General features: G+C 37.8%; 1 protein-coding gene and 2 pseudogenes across 2 annotated transcripts; 1 reads left to right on the top strand and 2 right to left on the bottom strand.

Annotated features, from left to right (window-relative positions):
• Positions 1-3,104: 3,104 nt before the first annotated feature.
• LOC137749007 (AAA-ATPase At2g18193 pseudogene) lies at positions 3,105-4,831 on the bottom strand (annotated as a pseudogene).
• Positions 4,832-10,333: 5,502 nt separating this feature from the next.
• On the bottom strand, positions 10,334-12,820 carry LOC137747657 (AAA-ATPase At5g17760). The gene is made up of 2 exons (XM_068487799.2): positions 11,620-12,820; positions 10,334-10,976 (listed from the first exon to the last, which is right to left on the bottom strand). Exons 1-2 carry the CDS (start codon positions 12,604-12,606, stop codon positions 10,470-10,472), a joined length of 1,494 nt encoding a protein of 497 aa, XP_068343900.2. The 5' UTR covers positions 12,607-12,820; the 3' UTR covers positions 10,334-10,469.
• Positions 12,821-15,614: 2,794 nt separating this feature from the next.
• Positions 15,615-17,584, top strand: LOC137747610 (AAA-ATPase At2g18193 pseudogene; annotated as a pseudogene). Its single transcript, XR_015957110.1, has one exon. The product of XR_015957110.1 is annotated as an AAA-ATPase At2g18193 pseudogene (transcript).
• Positions 17,585-19,203: the final 1,619 nt, after the last annotated feature.

The following is a 19,203-nucleotide window of genomic DNA, read 5'->3' as shown; positions in this document are numbered from 1 at the left end:
GTTGGAATCTTAATAATTTTACGTCTCAGATTTCAAGTGTCACGTGTCGATCTATAAGTAACTTTGCAGATTTCTTGTCGATAAGGAATCTCAATAATTTTACATCTTGGATTTCGAGTGCCACTTGTCAATCTGTGAGTAACTTTGCAAATTTCTTGTCGATAAGGAATCTCAATAATTTTACGTCTCAAGCTTTGAGTGTCACGTGTCGATCTGTGAGTAACTTTGCAGATTTCTTGTCGATAAGTAATCTCAATAATTTTTCGGATAGGATTTCAAGTGTCACATACTGAGATGTAATTGGTTGTGGGAATTTTAGATAGGATTTTTATCTGCGTGACACTTCTTATCTTCAGCTTCAAATGTCCATAAATAGGGTGGATATTGGCCTATAATTCACACACCTTCAGCTTTGCCCTCTCCAATATCTCTTTCAATTCAAATTTGCAATGAATTCCAACATATGATATGTTTGAGTCTACATGCCTTAATAATCGTGGTGAATTTTGTCACACAGTTGTTCAGCTTTACAAAGAGGAGTACCTTAGTCAACCAAATTAAGCAAATCGAGATCGGCTCCTTCACAAAATTGAAGATCCTGGCTTTTCGGGCATGATAGGGTCATTAGATTGCATGCATTGGCAATGGAAGAACTGTCCCACCAGATGACAAAAAGGCTTTAGCGGAAGATTGAGAAAGTCAACTATTGTGTTAGAGGCGGTTGCGTCGTTTGACACATGGATCTGGCATACTTTCTTTGGAGTCTCGGGATCCTAAAATGATATTACAGTTCTTGGGCGTTCACCCCTCTTCAATAACCTGATAGAGGGTAAATCACCTCAACTTGACTACTACGGCAACGGACATCAATATAACATGGGGTATTACTTGGCAGATGGCATATACCCAAAGTGGGCGACACTTGTCCAATCAATTGCAAACCCTGCGGATGACGCCGAAAGTTGGTTTACCTTACACCAAGAGGCATACCGGAAAGATGTTGAGAGAGTTTTCAGTATTTTACAAGCACGGTGGAAGATCATTAAGGAACCAACAAGAGGATGGAGTTGAGAAAATTTGAATTCCATCATGATGTCATGCATCATATTACACAACATGATTGTGGAGGATGAGCGAGATGGGTATATTGATGGAGAGTTTGATGATGACCAAGAGGATCCAAATAGGTCAAGAAAAGCTCGTGGAAAAATATACAATGTGCCTAATTTGCCTTTGAATCCAAGAACTGGTAATATCTCTTTAAATGAGTACATGAGACGCGATAGGATGATACGTTGGCGTGCCACAAACAAGTACCTATAACAGGATCTTGTTGCACATCTTTGGGTCAAAAGACGCATAAAATAGATGTTTAAGTTTCATGTTGTTAAATGTTTTTTTTTTTTTTTAATGTTGTTTAAGTTTCATGTTGTTAAATGTTGTTAACTGTTACTTAATGTTATTTAATGTTTTTTAATATTGTTTAATGTTGTTTAATGTTACTTAATGTTATTTAATGTTGTTTAATGTTACTTAATGTTATTTAATGTTGTTTAATGCTTAGGTAGTTATAGGAAAAGAAAAAAAGAATTAAATTTTTTTAAAAAAAAAAAATTGTAAAAAATCAAATTTAACGGCTAGTTGAAGTCAGCAATTAGCCGTTAGGATTCAAAATGTTGGACCGCCCGTGGCTGGTTGGCTGGCTGGTTTGGGTGAGTCGGTTGACCCAAATCCAATTGTGGCCCGATGGACCCACAAGCCTTTTGGCCTAGCTTTCGGTTGGAGACGGTTTTCATGTCATTTTGGGCTATTTTCGGCCCTATGACCCTCTGGCTTGATCGGTTGGAGATGACCTTAGAAGTTTGATTTGGGACTCTCTAAATTTTGATGCACCTGTCAGGCGTCACCTTCATCTCGGAATTTTTTTTATTGTAACGGAAATATGAGTAGTATAAAACTTCCTTTTATATAAGTAGTGGAAAATTTTATTTTTTAAGTTATCAACACTTTAACACACATATTCTACCATTTATATAGTGACATGTGATGTAATATCCTATGTTCCAATCACACTAAAAAAATATCTCCTTCACCTCATTTTAGCTGTGAACCCAAGCAAGAATAGTTATGATCAATTAATATTAGCATTTCTTATATGAATGAATACCAGTTAGGTATGAATTGAAAATTAGGGTATATGTACAAAGAAACGATAACAATGCGTTGTTTTTCTCCCTCTATCATGTTTGTAGTTTCAATTGGATTTATTCAATATAATTGCTTCCGATTAGTCCATAAGCGTTTGAAAATTAAAAATAGTGCCTAGACTGCCTAGTCCTTCCATATCCGGTTAGGCATCTGTCTAGATTGCAACTCTCACTTAGATTTAAAATAGATAATTTTTACTTTCCATTATGTTCTAATACCTTATACACGGTATGTCATTCTACTTTTCAATTTATGTATCACAGTGCAATTAGGAAGTATAAGCAGACACTTATTTATACGATATCTATTAAATTTACTTAAATCCACCTAGATCCCGTTTAACCGTCTAAGCGTTAGGTCCCAATTTACTGTCCGACTAGCACGTAACATCTTTTAAAACCTTATGAAAGATAAGTGCGTGGTTGGTTTCTTAAGTACAATTGAGATGTAAAATGGAAGATATATTGAGCCTTTGAACGCTTAAAGGCCCATAGCCGTGATTTACGTGTGTGGTTAATGCGAGGTCGTCAAAGTCAATACGGATGAGGCCCAAAATGTAAACAGGATAGGGACAATAAGAAAGCCTAAATCCCCAATAGCCTATTTACTATCAAAGATCTTTGAGGCTTACGTGAGACGAATAAATTAGTGACGAACTCACAGTTTATGATACTTGAACTTTGACATCTAATTTATAAATGAAGAGAAATATTATTCGACAATACTAAGTAGATTGAGGCTTGTTTTATTTTTCTATTGTTTGAGAGGATAATAAAATAAAAAAACGAAATATGACGTGGAGAAGTAAATACTCTTATCACTCGAGCTGTTGGAAGCCCACAAGTGTCTTGTTTTTTAATGGAAAATCAAAATGCGAATGAAATTATTCATGTGTCTAGTTTAGAAAACCAGTTGAATAATTTGAATCTCTAAAAATTCTCATAAGAAGACAGATTCATTGTCCGGCATAAGTCATTCATTTGGCAAAGAGGGCAGAACAAAACCTAACATATTCTGTATCATTCAAGTAAAGCAAGCCATTACATCATATTCAAAGTTTTCGAATGCAGCGAGCCCTTGCCGTCGTCGTTAACATTGTCCTCAACATCCGTTTTCTGCATTGCTGCTTCCTGATCTTTAATTTGGTTACTCTCTTCCTCCTTTTTTCGCTGCTTCTCGGCCTTCTTACATTTGAGGAAATCAACAAGTCCTTCGAGCACCACATCAGCGTCATCGCTCTTCATGAGCTCCTCAGCAACCTCTGCAGGGGTCACCTCCGCGCTCTCTATCAACCCTTCAATTTCCCCACAAAGCCAATGATGGTTTTCGTCACCAATGCCAAGGTAGTTCGAGGCCAAGACCTTGAATCCACTTGCAGTGCAATACGACAAGTGAATGTGCACGTCCATTCGTCCTGGACGCAACAATGCAGGGTCTAACCGATCCTTGTGGTTGGTAGTGAACACAATAATTCTCTCGTCACCACAGCTCGACCACAAACCATCAATAAAGTTCAATAGGCCCGAAAGCGTCAATTTGGTTTGAGATGATTGTTGCTGCTCTTCTGATTCACGATTTTCGACATCAATGCCGCAATCAATGTCCTCAATTACTAAAATCGAACGATTTGTAGTAGACAACAATACCCTCTTCAATTCTGAGTCTCCGTAAATACTAGAAAGCTCCAAATCATATATGTGGAAATGAAGATAATTTGCCATGGCCGCAATCAAGCTAGATTTTCCAGTGCCGGGAGGACCGTACATCAAGTAGCCTCTTTTCCAAGCCTTCCCCACCTTCTTATAGAACTCTCTCCGTCTCACAAACCTGTCCAAATCATTTTTCATCATCGTCTTAAGCTCGGGGTCCATCGCCATTGTTTCAAACGTAGACGGGTGCTCCAGACTTATCGAACCCCAATCATGATTGTCATCATCGTCGTAGTTCGGATATGAATTTCGTGTATAAATTTTCACAACTCTGTCTTGTTCTTTAATTGCATTGGCTCGATCAAGCACGTAAGGCAAGTAGGAGAGGACAACTTTATCCTTGTGCCTCTTGTGGAATATTAGCTCGAATTGACGCTTTTGATCATGACCAGGATTATTATTGGATTCAATGCAGACGTAACGCCATTTTAGGACAATGTTATCGAAGGTATCGATGACTTCTTGGCCTTTTTCGATGGCGAGGCTGATGGTTTTCTGTCGTGGTGTTTTGCTGACCCGAAGACGTTCGTTTAAGGGACTGATCTTGGTTTGAAGGTAGACGTCCGCGGCCTCATAGATTTGGTTTCTTGTCATGCCGGCGTTCTCGTCAATGACCAGAGTTAGGTCATGGGCAGCCGAGAGAGGGGTGAATAGATGGAGAAGGACCGATTCTATGTACGCCCGGACCCTGTCGGGTACAAGGTTCATGAGTTCATTGGCCGCGGTGCGGACCAACATCATGAATGCAGCGAAGGAGGCATAGGCTGAGAACAAGGAGGATGCGTTTGTTGGCATTTCTTTGAGATTGAGAGGTGTAAACATTTTGTTTTTCCAAGATGTGCAGAAAAATGAAGTAATGAGGCGTTTTAATTTGTAGTGAGAAGTATGAGAGACAAAATTAAATTTTGTGAATCAAATATTGCTTAGTTTCGAAGCAATTTCTCTCTTCTGATTATTTAGACGCGGCTAAGTTCTCTAGTTGCTTAGTCTAGAAGCAATTTCTCTCTTCTGATTACTTTCTCCTCAATTTGCCGTAATATTGTTTATAGCCTATACTTGGACAAACAAGGTATGGGTGTGACTCGTGTGATGTAGTATTTCTGTTGCGGCCAAGATTTTAGAGAGAGAGGAAGGAGAAGGCTCGTGTGATGTAGTATTTTGGTTGCGGCCTCAAGTGAATAAGCAAATGCTTTAACCAACTGAACTACAACTTACTTACAATCTCTATTTAGGGTTACACAATCATACTATACTAAAATTAATTATAATATTTTTCAATTATTATGTAATTAATCAAAACTAAGGAATAATTTCAAATAATTATAACCTAATTAGTAATTATATTCCTTTTTCCATTTGGTTCAATGACCCTTGAGATTTCAATCAATAATGTTCTCTTTGAAGCTTGCATTTTGTTTCTTTAACATTCAAATCTGGTTTTATTAGAATGTTAAGAAAAAAAATACAAGCTTCAAAGAGAACACTATTCATTTAAATATGACAGGTCCTCAAATCAAAAGAACTTGAAAGCAAAAACTAAGGTCAACTTGACCAATCTATGAATATGATATATAGCCACTAGATATGTACCTATGGTAATGACCATAACGTAAATGTTTTTGTTGAACTCAATGGCTCATTATGTGACTTGGCACAATCTCGTATCCTAGAGTAGAATATTGTTGTTTTAACCAAAAATAAAAAAATTTAAAGTTTAAAAACACACATGTTTTTTTTTTTCTTTTTCTCTTATATGTCCATAAGCTTTTGTTTTTGACCATCATATTAAATTAAACATGAATGTGTAAAAGGAAGAAACTGAGATATGGTAATCATTTCCTTCATAAAAAGAAAAAGAGTTGACCCCTCTCAAGACTAGTTGAGAAATGCTCCAAGTCCTACTGCTCTCAAGTGGTCATTTAGTATTATAATATAGTAATATTTATTTTCTATTTTAAGTGAGAGAACTTAATACGAATCTCGTGAATAATGAATACGATACCAATTTATTTCCTCACTTGAGTGGGTTAAATTTCATAAAGCCCAAAAAAGAGAGCTTGTGCACGTCGGTCTGGCACGTAAGGTTAATTTGTCTCTCTTGTTGCATAGAAATTGGGAATTATGGTTAGGAAAGTCTAGATATATAGCTAGATTGAGCACGTCGATGGAGATGCTCTTGGTTGATAATTGCAATATTCTTTATAAGATGATAAATTATTTAAATAATAGAACTTAACTATCATAAACCAACTACTCTAAGTCATTAACACATAATATAATAGACTACCCTTATATGGGACCAAAAACACTAACAGGAAGAGATGGAGCTTCAAATTTATCTCAAAAGATGCACGGCAGACAGCACAGGTGCCGAAAGTTATAAGCATACAGCACCCCTTATACGGGACCAAAAACACTAACAGGAAGAGATGGAGCTTCAAATTTATCTCAAAAGATGCACGGCAGACAGCACAGGTGCCGAAAGTTATAAGCATACAGCACAGCACAGGTGCCCAAAGTTATCAGCAGACAGCACGGGTGCCCAAAGTTATCCGCAGACAGCACAGGTGCCCAAAGTTATGGAGTGATTGAACAAAGTCCTATCAAAGTTGTGGTCTTTTCGGTGCTTCATGAGTTGGCCATTGTTGGTAATTGTTGACGAATACATTGGTTTTCTGGGCTACTATTATTACAGATATTTAAGGACATGAATTATCATGTGGAAAGTGTGCACATTTTGTTATGTTAATGCCTTTTCTTTGGGTTTCTGTATAATGACGTGCCTCTGTTTTTGTCAACCGGGACTGTTAGTTTCTTTTCTTGTGGTTTTTATAAACAAAATTGCTGCGAAGAGTCTGTTATCGTGTAGAGGAGTTCACTTTTACTGCAGAAATTGCTGATTCAAGTTGACTGCAAGTCCCCTGAGGTAAGAATTTGTTTTCTTGTTTGAGCTAGTTAAATTGTACTTACCTAACTATTGAAAGTTTCATGTTTCTTTGTGATATTAATTTCAATCTTTATTTATGAATGTAGCTGTTGGGATGCAGGATCCTCTCACAACCTCCCCCTGAAATGAAAGTGAGTGGTGAACTCTTGTTAGCACAAGGTGCCTTAGGATATCTCTAATGGGAGTTCCTATTTAGAGCACTTCCACCGAGGTGCAAATGTGCTAGCACCCAGTCAAAAAACCAAGTTGGGGGTCAGTCCATTCACTCCAGCCCACAAACTTGCCTGGCACCCAGTCCAAGCTAGGCAACAGACCAGCCCATTTTTGACAGACCCAGAGACCAGCCCATTTGGCTAGCTCATGCAGTTCACTCGCCAGTGGGTGCAAGTAGGGGACATAGGTGCAGGCGGCGCGGCTTGCTGTTTGATCACAGATCAATGGTCCACTTTTTTTCCCCAAAAAAAAAAAAATAAAAAATAAATAAAAATAAAAAGGCCCAACGGTCAGAATTATGACCGTTGGCCACGTGGCAGCTCCTTGGCTCTTGGATTTGAATATTTTTCAAATCCAACGGTCCAAATTAATTAACTACATTAAAATTTCTTAAAAATTATGAAAAAATACAGAAAATTTATTTTAAAAAATACATAAAATTAATTTTTTTTTTCTATAAATACCTAACCCTCATCTTCCACCTTACACTACATTTCAATATTTTCTACACTTTCTACATTTAAATATTTTCTACACTTTGAGAGAAAAAAATGTCTACGTGGAAGCTCATTGAAGATGTTGCATTGTGTGAATGTTGGGTTCACACAACTCATGACCCGATTACGGGTAATGAGATGAATAAGCGAGAAATGTGGAGTAAAATTATGAAAGCATTTTGTGATGTACATGGAAAAGACGCTAGAAGTAGTCAAGGTCTTCAAGGTCGTTGGAAAAAACTCAATGCATCCTTTACTTGTTGGAAAAACGCCATCTCTCATGCTTCCGGTAATCTACGTAGTGGGACAAGTTTAGCGGATCATGTGACAATATTTTTATTTATTTATATGTATTCCACCTGCATCAATATTTTAGTTTATTTATTTGTCTCATTTTCTGTCGCCATAAGCTCCTTGCCTAGCACTTGGATAGTCTTTCCAAGTCCAGTGCATGCAGTCGATGCTTCCAATCATGCCAGGGAAGCCTTGCATCTAACCCTTCCTCATAAGCCTTCGCATGTCCCTTGGCGTGGGTGTTTAGAGGTACTCATTGGTGTACAGGGCTTCAATTGCAGAGCAAAACCACATCAGGGACTTCAAAACAGTTGTTTTTCCCATCCTCGCGATCTTATCCACTTGATTTGCAGATGCTCCATATGCAAACATTCGCAAGGCAGCCGTAATTTTTTGCTCTGGAAAAAGACCTAGAACACGAAAATCATCCTTTTTTTTTGCACAAAAAATGGATCATGGTTGCAAATAGCACTTATGATTTTGTTGAACAAACTTCGTTGCATTATAAAACGACATCTAAAAACATGATCAGGGAATACGCTATTGTGAATAAAATAATCTTCCGAGAGATTTTTACCTCGTTTTTCCCTTTTTCTATCGAAGTTTGCGACACGTCTGAATTTGGCTATCTGACCCATAACTTCCATGACACGGCAGGAATGTGAGGCCATCTGCCTTCTATGGTCATCATTCAAGTCCTCCTCCATTGCGAAAGCCTCATCTCCACCTCCACCTTCCTCGAGATTGATCAATTCTTCTTGTTGTGCCAACAATCTTTTCTGTTGCTCCACAAATTGTTTATGCACTTTTCTTGAAGAAGACATTGTAAAAAAAAAAAAAAAAAAAAAAAAAAAAAAACTCAAGATTTGAAAACGATGAAGAAAGATTCTGAGCTAAAAAGAAGGATTGAATTTGGTGTGAGGATGGATGTAGAGATGTAGGGTTCATATGGATAAAAAAAGAAATGATGAGGTTCTGGACAATGCCACGTGGCACTATGTGATTGGATAAAAATCTTATCGAAATCTTGGCTAAATTATTGCAAACAGGAAGTGACACGTGGCGTGTCGGGATTAGTTGAAAATCTAATTAGAAATCTATCCACAAAATAGTACGTTCGAATAATGACACGTGACGTAATAAGATTGGTTGAAAATCTTATCATAATCTTGGCTAAATATTGTAAACAGATAGTGTCACGTGGCGCATCGGGATTGGTTGCAAATCTTAGCGGAAATCTATTGATCAAATAGTACGTTTGGATAATGACACGTGACATTACGAGATTGGTTAAAATCTTATCCGAAATTAAAACTATTTTATTTATTTATTCTTTTATAAAAAAATTTAAATGGACCGGGTGCCAGCGCATTTTGTAGGGGTGGATATCGTTTGTGCCAATACATTTTTTTAGGGGTGGAGATGCTTTGGCCTACTACTGTTCATTGGGGTCTATTACTGTTCACTTAAGTGGATAAATACGTTGGGTGCTGACACAAAGTCTTTAGAGGTGGAATTGCTCTTAGGGACTCCTACCACCATCTTTGAGTACTCATTTAAGAACTTACATGGAATCTTTGTGTCCTTAAAAGAATATTGTCTTCAATGGGAGAGTCCTTATAATAGAATCCCTAAATTTGAGGTTTTTACAATATTATGTGATAATTTGATTAGGTGCACATTTTTTGTTTATGTTAACATTAAGTTTTCGTAAAATATTTTTGTGAACATTTTAACCCAAAAAAAAAAAAAAAAAAATTCAAATTCTTATTCACAGCTCATCTTGGAAAATGATGCAAATCTAGGGGTAAGGACAAAGAGGAATGCATTTTTCTTCCGGCTTAGTAAATTCGTGTGTTTTAGTCTGCTATGCGATGGAGGTTTATCTAGTTCTGATTAATTTTTATGTATACTCTCTTTCCAGTGTCTGTTTTCCTTGTCCTCTAATTTTATAAGATAATGGTATGTAGGATGCTAGAAGATCGTTGATGAAGTATTTATACTGACACATCAAATACAAGAACTAATTGAGACCGTCCGCAAGAAAGGATACACTTTCACCTTCCTGCTATCCCTTACAAAGTTTATTTTTGTCATCCATGCCGAGGTAGCAGCGTACCCTAGATCTTCCGAAAATTCCAGACACAGGAGAAATAGCTTAATCTCGTTGGGATATCCAAAATACAGGAAAAGAACCCTTCTTCTCCACCTAGAGTGGCAGATTCTGTATCGTGGCGATCTGGCAACTTAAATATGTAGAGTGGATGCAAACATACTAACCTTTTTTAAGATTGTTCTGTTTTGGACTTCTTCAGAGAAGTAGAAAGTTATTCTTGAAAGAAACAGAGTTTAGTTTTTGAACTTATTCCCGGCGGCAGCCTACAAGTACTCCAATCGTAGGCGAATGCCCCTTTTTTTCATGATATTAGCTATTGTTTTAGCAGCATAAAGCATAATAACAGAGCTAAAGAAAATATTTTTCGACTAATATTTGAATGAACGTACTCATTTATTTTGCAGTAGTAGTGATACCAAGCCCCAACATCTAGCATCGGTTTGTAATAGGATTAGAGATAATCTCAATCTAAACAGATGATTGGTTTAACCCAAAATGGGTTTTCTAGCGGACAAACGTTTGCTGCTTCTTTTCATGGCGGTTCTTCTGTTATTCCTCAGAGATTTCTTCGGTTGGTTCCCAGTTTTCTGCCTTTTTGCTGCAGTCTTCTTCTCAGCCTCCGCCTCACATTCATCACCTTCCAATTTCTTCCTCTTTAGAAGCTTAACAACCCCTTCGAGTGCAGTATCAACATCTTCACTCTTCATCAGCTCTTCCGCAACATGCGCTGGAGTCACCTCCGTTTCCTTGAGTAAGTCTTGGATTTCTCCGTAGAGGTGATGGTGGTTATGGATGCCCAAGTAGTTCGAGGCCAAGAGTTTGAATCCGTGGTATGTGCAGTAGGACATGTGAATGTGCATGTCCATGCGCCCCGGCCGCAGAAGGGCGGGGTCTAGCCTGTCCTTGTGGTTAGTGGTAAAGATTATGATCCTCTCATCCCCACAGCTAGACCATAAGCCATCTATGAAGTTTAGTAGTCCAGATAGTGTTAACTGCAGGAAGCCAAAGACGTTAGAGTTAAAATTCTTTTGTACTGAGTGCATTTTCCGGGGTTAATTAAAGCTGGAGAAAAAAGGGGTTTTTTATAGGGTTTTTTTATTTTGGGGACAACCAATAACGTTAGTGGATTAAATTGATAGTTGCTAGAAGGAGGGGGATCAGTGGGAATCAAACCCGCACTAGGATGCATAGACATGATTACTTTCCACCACTTTAGTACAACGCCATACTAGAATCTAACCATCTGATGCTCTAATACATCCACCGGTGCAGAGTAAAATTTTCGGAGTAAAAACAAGCGATTTTCTTTCTAAACCATTGGGAAAACAACAATCTTGAAGGGAAATAGAAAGAAAGCGACTTCCTACCAAACTCTGAGGGTGCTAGTGCTTCCCCCTTCGAATAAAAAAACAAAACAGCAGTGCAGAAAGACAGTGAGGTGGGGTTGGTTAATTGTGAAAGTATCTATCTTTAAGGTTTTGTGAAATGCTTGGTGCTGCTGAGCTAGTTGTAAGATGCTATTGCTAATACAACCAATCGGATACTAATATAACCCTTAATTAAGATCCGCCAAATCACAAAGATCAGTTCAAAGCATTAAACTCAACAAATTTATATAAGGAAAAGATGACAAACCTGTACATCATGTTGCTTTTTTCCGTCTGTATGTCGACGATCGGGCAGATCAACGGTACAGTCAATGTCCTCGATCACAAGAATCGACCTGTTCGCGGTGCCCAGCAGCAGTTTTCTCAGGTCCGAGTCACGAAGAACGTTAGCCAGCTGCAGGTCATAGACATCAAACTTGAGATAATTAGCCATGGCTGCTACCAAGCTCGATTTTCCAGTGCCCGGAGGACCATACAACAAATACCCTCGTTTCCACGCCCTTCCTACTTTCTTGTAGAACTCCTTCCTCTTCACAAACCTGTTAAGATCATCAATAATCGCATTTTTGAGCTCTTGGTCCATGGCCAGAGTCTCGAACGTTGCAGGGTGTTCGAGATTGATGGACTCCCATTTGATGCCATTGTAAGGATAATTGGAATTCAATGTATACATCTTCAATACCCTTTCTTCATCTTTCATTGCGTCGGCCCTTTCAAGAATATAAGGCAAATAACATCCCAAAATTTTTTCTTTGTGCATCATGTGGAATGTTAGCTCAAAGTAGCGCTTTTCGGACCTCGGAGGAGGACATGGATCATTAGGGTTGTTCTGTTTGGACTCTGTACAAATAAAACTCCATTTGAGCTCAATCCCTTCATAGAAATCGACCAACTTCTCGCCTTTCTCGAGTCGGATTGTCAAGCTCTTCCCCTTGGGGCTCTTGCTAACTCTGATCCTCTCAGTGTTGGAGCTGATTTTCGTGCACAAATAAACCTCCGCAGCTTCGTAGACTTGGTTGCGCGACATTCCGCTCGATTCCTCTATGACTAGGGTGAGTTTAGGAGAATGAGTCTTGAAGATGTATCTGATGGTAGATAAAAGGTAGCCCCTAACTGGTTGAGGAATGAGCTCGTTCGCCATGGACCGGAAGAGCATGATTGACGCTGCCATGGAGGCGTAGGCAGAGAACAACGACGACGGAGAAGGCATTTCTCTGGAGGACAACAAGTTCATGGTTACAAGCTTGTGTTTTCTCTCAAGTTTTTGTGTAGAGGAGAGGTGTGTGAATAATGACTATATAATATAACAAAAGTTTCTTCTTTGTTTGGAATTTTAGGTAGTCAATAAAAATGTACATTTGTGGATGTGTGCGTGTGCGTGAGTGGATTCCAAAACAGAGATAGACCCCAGCATCCCATCATCCCATGTTTCTTCTTTCTTTCTTTCCATCCCATTCTAATTTAATATCTTCCTTTTTATGTCTCGTTTCGGTTTCTTCTCTAGTTCAATTATTGTATTCAAACACTAGAAAAGGTAAAGCTAAGGTCAGTTTCCGAAAAGCTTCGAGCGCAAGTAATTGATGTAAAGTTCTTCCATACAACGTATATACACAAAGTTCCTCTCATCAAAATTAATTGCATGATAGGTACACGTCTAAAAACCATTTCACTACTCTTTTCACAAGAAAAGTAAGTAAGAATGAAAGAAATTGACGAGCCAAAGATTTGCTTCTACTTTTATCTTTTGGTGTTATGAATTATTACGGCAAAAGTTTTTGACGCTCTTGAGTATCTTATGTTAAACAAATTAATGTTTAAAAACAACCGATTCATGATATAAAATATTTTGGAGCACCGTAGAAAATTTCATCATTATGGTAGGGAAAAAATTCTGAGTTTGCAATCTTTGAGGGTTACGTGCTTGAATTTTGAGGTACAGGCTAAAGAGCCAACTTCATTTGGTTGAGAGGATATATGAGGATGTCATGCATATCTTCCTAAAGCCACCCATCCACTCTAGAGAAGAGTTTTTCTATAAAGAATCAAACTATATATCACTAAAATTATTACCATTAAACTGGGCCTGCAAAGATTGTCCTATGAAGGCCACGCTTTCTGATCGGAAACAATTTAGGCATTACATGTTAAACCAAAGTTACTTAATACCGGCACAAATCATTCCAAGAGAGGGCTCGAAATGATCTTCTCAAAGATACAAAACTTGATTTAACGGTCTTCAATTATTCAGTTTAAACCAATAGATTAAATTTAATGCTCAAATATTTATCAAACACTACGTATCACTGAATACTTAAAAAAAATATTGAAAATCCTACAACACACAAGTGAACAACAAAAGGTTAATGTTCTCTTTCTAAATGCATCATTTGAACAAATTGGGTTTTGCTTGGACTTTTTCTTACTTTTAACTTTATTAGCTTGGAGTGGTCTCCTTTTTTTTAGTGTCGTCATCCACAAAACCACAAACAACACAAACCACTTATCAAGTCTATAACATGCATATTATATTGCTTAAAACTTGACTTATGGGGCACATCTTGCTACTTTCGGCGTGGAAGAGAGAAGTTCCTGATAAAGTTTACCAAGTAGAGAGTAATCTAAGTCAGTCGAGCACATTCTTTATTCACATCATTCCATTCCCAACAGGATCCTTACCGGATATTTTTGGTGAGAGTATTAGAGATTCGTGAATTATGTTCATTTATCATACATCGTGTAGTTAATTTTTATCAAATACTATTTATGTTTATTGAATAAGATTCACGGATCTTCGGGATCCTCACAAAGAGGATCCAACAAGGATCCGGACTCATTCCATTCACACTTCAACCATGAAACATATCAGGCTCGAATATTCTACCCATGATTCATACACATTACTATATACAGGGAGTAAACTATCACACGCTCTTTTAGCCTCACACGAATAGAAAAAATAAACATGATTAAACATGGGCGTGTATAAAAAAAATAGTATGTTTGTGTTATTGTTTCTTTAATGGGTTAGGATTCTGAGATACATATTTTTGGCACACATTTTTTTATGGGGTTTGCTTCGTAATGCATTTCAATGATCTAACGGTCTATCTCTTAAAGATCATATTTGTCTACCAAAAATACCCGAATTTGAAGATATATGACCGTTGGACAAAATTTAGCGTTTCTTTGTAGAACCGTATTTTTCCATTTTCTTTTACTACAAAGGAATGTCTCAATAGAGCTAGATTTGTCTAATTTTTTTTACAAAAATGACCTGTGAATGAATTGAAATATAGACGGTTTGGATCCTTGAAAAAAATTATGGTATGAGAGCCACAAAAGCGTGTGTCAAAATATAGTCAAAAGCATGTGTCCTATATCATACCCCTTCTTTAACATCTAAACTACATGTTAATAAAACTCTCTTTGTCAACCAAAACTTCATAAAATTACCATTTTAGCCTACTTGTTAATAGAACTCTTTTTATCAACCAAAATTTTATTCTAAATTATATGTTAATAGAATTTTCTTTGTCAATTAAAACTTCATAAAGTTACCATTCTAAACCTCTCATCAAAATTGAACAAAAACAAAAAGCATGGGCAATTTTGTGATTACATACAACACAAATTTTTTGCTTTTTTTATTTATACAAACCTCACATCACAGCCATTTAAACATACTCCATCCATTTAAAAATTAAATAAAAAAAATTGCGAAGGTTTTCTTTAACGCCAGGTCTCCCACATCAACCCCTCCCGTTCTTCCACGCACATTTTTTTTTTTCATTTAAAAAAAAAAAGTGTTCGTTATTTAAAAAAAAAGATGCCACTCAGACTAAGAGATTTTAGGTTCGAATCTCTTGGATTGCGAATTTCGATACTAAATTAGGTTGTCTATTATGTGGCTTAATCAAAATCTCCATCCCCTGATGAAATTATGGTTCCATCATAAAATCAATTGACAATATAGGAAGTAACCCAAGACCATATAAGCACATAGCAAACCTTGTTGCTCACCGATATGGGACAACTCTCAACACACTCCTGCATGTGTGGCGGATTTTCAAGCCTGCAAGTGGACAACCCGCTCTGATACCATGATGAAACTAGGGTTCCATCGTAAAATCAATTGGCAATATAAGGAGTAGCCTAAGACTATATAAGCACATAGTAAATCTTGTCTCTTACCAATGTGTAACAACTCTCAACATCCTCAGTATAAAAATCTCGATGTACTAAAAAAATGATATAATATTTTTTATAACAGATAATTGACTAGTATACATATAAACCGCGTCTGAATAATCAGAACAGACTAAGCAAGTAGAAAACCGTGTCTAAATTGCTTCGAAACTAAGCAAAAAAATTGAAGTTAAAACGCCTCATTACTTCATATTTCTGCACATCTTGAAAAAAACACAATGTTTTCATTTCTCAATCTCAAAGAAATGCCAACAAACGCGTCCTCCTTGTTCTCAGCCTATGCCTCCTTCGCTGCATTCATGATGTTGGTCCGCACAGCGGCCAACGAACTCATGAACCTTGTACCCGACAGGGTCCGGGCGTACATAGAATCTGTCCTTCTTCGTCTATTCACCCCTCTCTCGGCTTCCCATGACCTAACTCTCGTCATTGACGAGAACGCTGGCATGACAAGAAACGAAGTCTATGAGGCCGCGGATGTCTACCTCCAAACCAAGATCAGTCCCTCAAACGAACGTCTTCGGGTCAGCAAAACACCTCGACAGAAAATCATCAGCCTTGCCATCGAAAAAGGCCAAGAAGTCATCGATACCTTCGATAACATTGTTCTAAAATGGCGTTACGTCTGCATTGAATCCAACAATAACTTTGGTGGTGATCAAAAGCGTCAGTTCGAGCTAATATTCCACAAGAGGCACAAGGACAAAGTCGTCCTATCCTACTTGCCTTACATGCTTGATCGAGCCAATGCAATTAAAGAACAAGACAAAGTTGTGAAAATTTATACACGAAATTCATATTCGCACTACAATGATGATGACAATGGGGACTGGGGTTCGATAAGTCTGGAGCACCCGGCTACGTTTGAAACAATGGCGATGGACCCCGAGCTTAAGACAATGATTAAAAATGATTTGGACAGGTTTGTGAGGCGGAGGGAGTTCTATAAGAAGGTGGGGAAGGCTTGGAAAAGAGGCTACTTATTGTACGGTCCTCCCGGCACCGGAAAATCTAGCTTGATCGCGGCCATGGCAAATTATCTCCATTTTAACATATATGATTTGGAGCTTTCTAGCATTTACAGCGACTCGGAATTGAAGAGGATATTGTTGTCTACTACAAACCGTTCGATTTTGACAATTGAGGACATTGATTCCAGCATTGATGTCGAAAATCGTGAATCGGAGGAGCAGCAGCAAGCTTCTAAAACCAAATTGACGCTTTCGGGCCTATTGAACTTTATTGATGGTTTGTGGTCGAGCTGCGGTGACGAGAGAATTATTGTGTTCACTACCAACCACAAGGATCGGTTAGACCCTGCATTGTTGCGTCCCGGACGAATGGACGTGCACATTCACTTGTCTTACTGCACGGCAAGTGGATTCAAGGTCTTGGCCTCAAACTACCTTGGCATTGGTGACGAAAACCCTCGTAGGCTTTGTGGGGAAATTGAAGGGTTGATAGAGAGCGCGGAGGTGACCCCTGCAGAGGTTGCTGAGGAGCTCATGAAGAGCGATGACGTTGATGTGGTGCTCGAAGGACTTGTCGGTTTCCTCAGATGTAAGAAGGCCGAGAGGCAGCGGAAAAAGGAGGAAGAAAGTAACCAAATTAAAGATCAGGAAGCAGCAATGCAGAAAACGGATGGTGATGACAATGCTGACGACGACGGCAGGGACTCGTTGGATTCGAAAACTCTGAATCTGATGTAATGGCTTGCGTAACTTGAACGACACAGACTATGTTAGGGTCTATTTTTCCGTCCTTGGTCAAAAGAATGACATGTGCCAGTCAAAGAATTCGGTCTTTTTTGTCATATCAGAGAAATTTCCGTTCGATGCATAAACAGCCAATGAGTTTCCTCCAAGTAGTTGAGTTTCCTTTGATGAGATGGTCCACTGTATACTGAATGACCAAACATTTATAAATGGAATATATACCCGTGTATATCACATTATTTGAGCTCAATCCCTTTCATAGAAATCGGATTTGGATTCTCTTCTAATCAATTATTATGAACCGTTAGATTTTTATTCAACGATTACAAATAGAAGATTCTTTTAAAGTTATAATAATTATTCAACGATCCACAATGATTCATCAGTAGGATCCTCTCAATTAGCTCATAAGAGGATCCAAATCAGTAGAAATCCACCAACTTCTCGCCTTTCTCTGGTCGGATTGTCAAGTTCTGTTCCTTAGGGCTCTTGCCAACTCTAATACTCGCAGCGTTGGAGCTGATTTTCGTGCAGAAATAATTATCTGCAGCTTCGTAGACAAGGTTGCGCAAAATGCGCGCGTGTACCCTTGTGGTATAGTAAAATCTTTAGTTCTTGGGATATACGAGGTTTTTATTAAAAAAAGTGAGTAATTTATGTACACCCTATACAAACTTTATTAATTTTGTCCCTCAGTTTTCCTTTTATTTGTTTAGTCTAATAACTAGATTAAATAAATATAAAAGTAGATATCAAAACCCCCCCATATAAAGTTATGAACTCCAACAAAGTTTACGATCACAGAGAAAGACAAAAAAAAAACACACACACATAATATGGGTAGCTCATCCAATCATGGTAAGACATCATGCTTATTTGTCCCTTATCACAATACAAACATAAACTAAAATAAAGCCTCATATGAGCTTATATATTTAGTTTACAAGAACTCTGTGTTGGAAGCAACACCACAAAGAAATTAATTAATTGCTCCAAAAATAAAAAATTAATTAAGGGTTTGATTTCCAACTAATACAATTAAATAAAACTAACATTCATCACTAGTTAATCATCTACTTTCCTGTTAATATCTTCATCATTATCTGCTTTCTTGCCCTTAATCTCATTCTTAGCTTCCTGAGAAAGTTCCTTTCGATGTAAAAAGCTAATGAGCTTCCTCCAAATTGAGTTTTATCTGATGATATGGTCCACTGTATACGGAATGACAAAGCATAAATGGACCATATACAGGTTTACATCACACGATTTGAACTCAATTCCTTCATAGAAATCGACCAATTTATCGCATTTCTCAGGTTCTTTTCCTTGGGGCTCTTGCTAACACTGATACTCTCTGTATTGGAGCTGATTTTCGTGCACAAATTAATCTCCTTATGATAATACAAACATAAACTAAAATAAAGCCTCATATGAGCTTATATATTTAGTTTACAAGAACTCAACAGTGTGTTGGAAGTGACACCACAAAGAAATTAATTAAGGGTTTGATGTCCAACTAATACAATTAAATAATTCTAACATTCATCATTAATTAATCGTCTACTTTCTTGTTAATATCGTCATCATTATCTGCTTTCTTGCCCTTAATCTCACTCTTAGCTTCCTGAGAAACCCTACTTTCCTTTTCCTTATCCCCTAGTTCTTGTTTCCTCTTTAGCCTCAGCAACTTCCTCATTTTCCATTTTCTTCACCTTGAAAATTTCAATCAGGCCTTGCAGTGCAACGTCAGGCTTGTCGCTCTTGATCAGCTGCTCAGGCATTTCCGCCAGAGTTACTTAAAGAGCTTCAATTTGTTCCTCAATCTCACTAAACAAAATGTGCTCCTTAATTCCAAGGTAACTGGAAACTAGAAGCCTAAAACCAAATGGGGTAACAATAGGACATGTCAA

This window comes from Pyrus communis, chromosome 2, assembly GCF_041283825.1.
Source record: "Pyrus communis isolate YQ-2024b chromosome 2, ASM4128382v1, whole genome shotgun sequence".
NCBI lineage: Eukaryota > Viridiplantae > Streptophyta > Magnoliopsida > Rosales > Rosaceae > Pyrus > Pyrus communis.
This window is presented reverse-complemented; position numbering and strand designations above follow the sequence as displayed.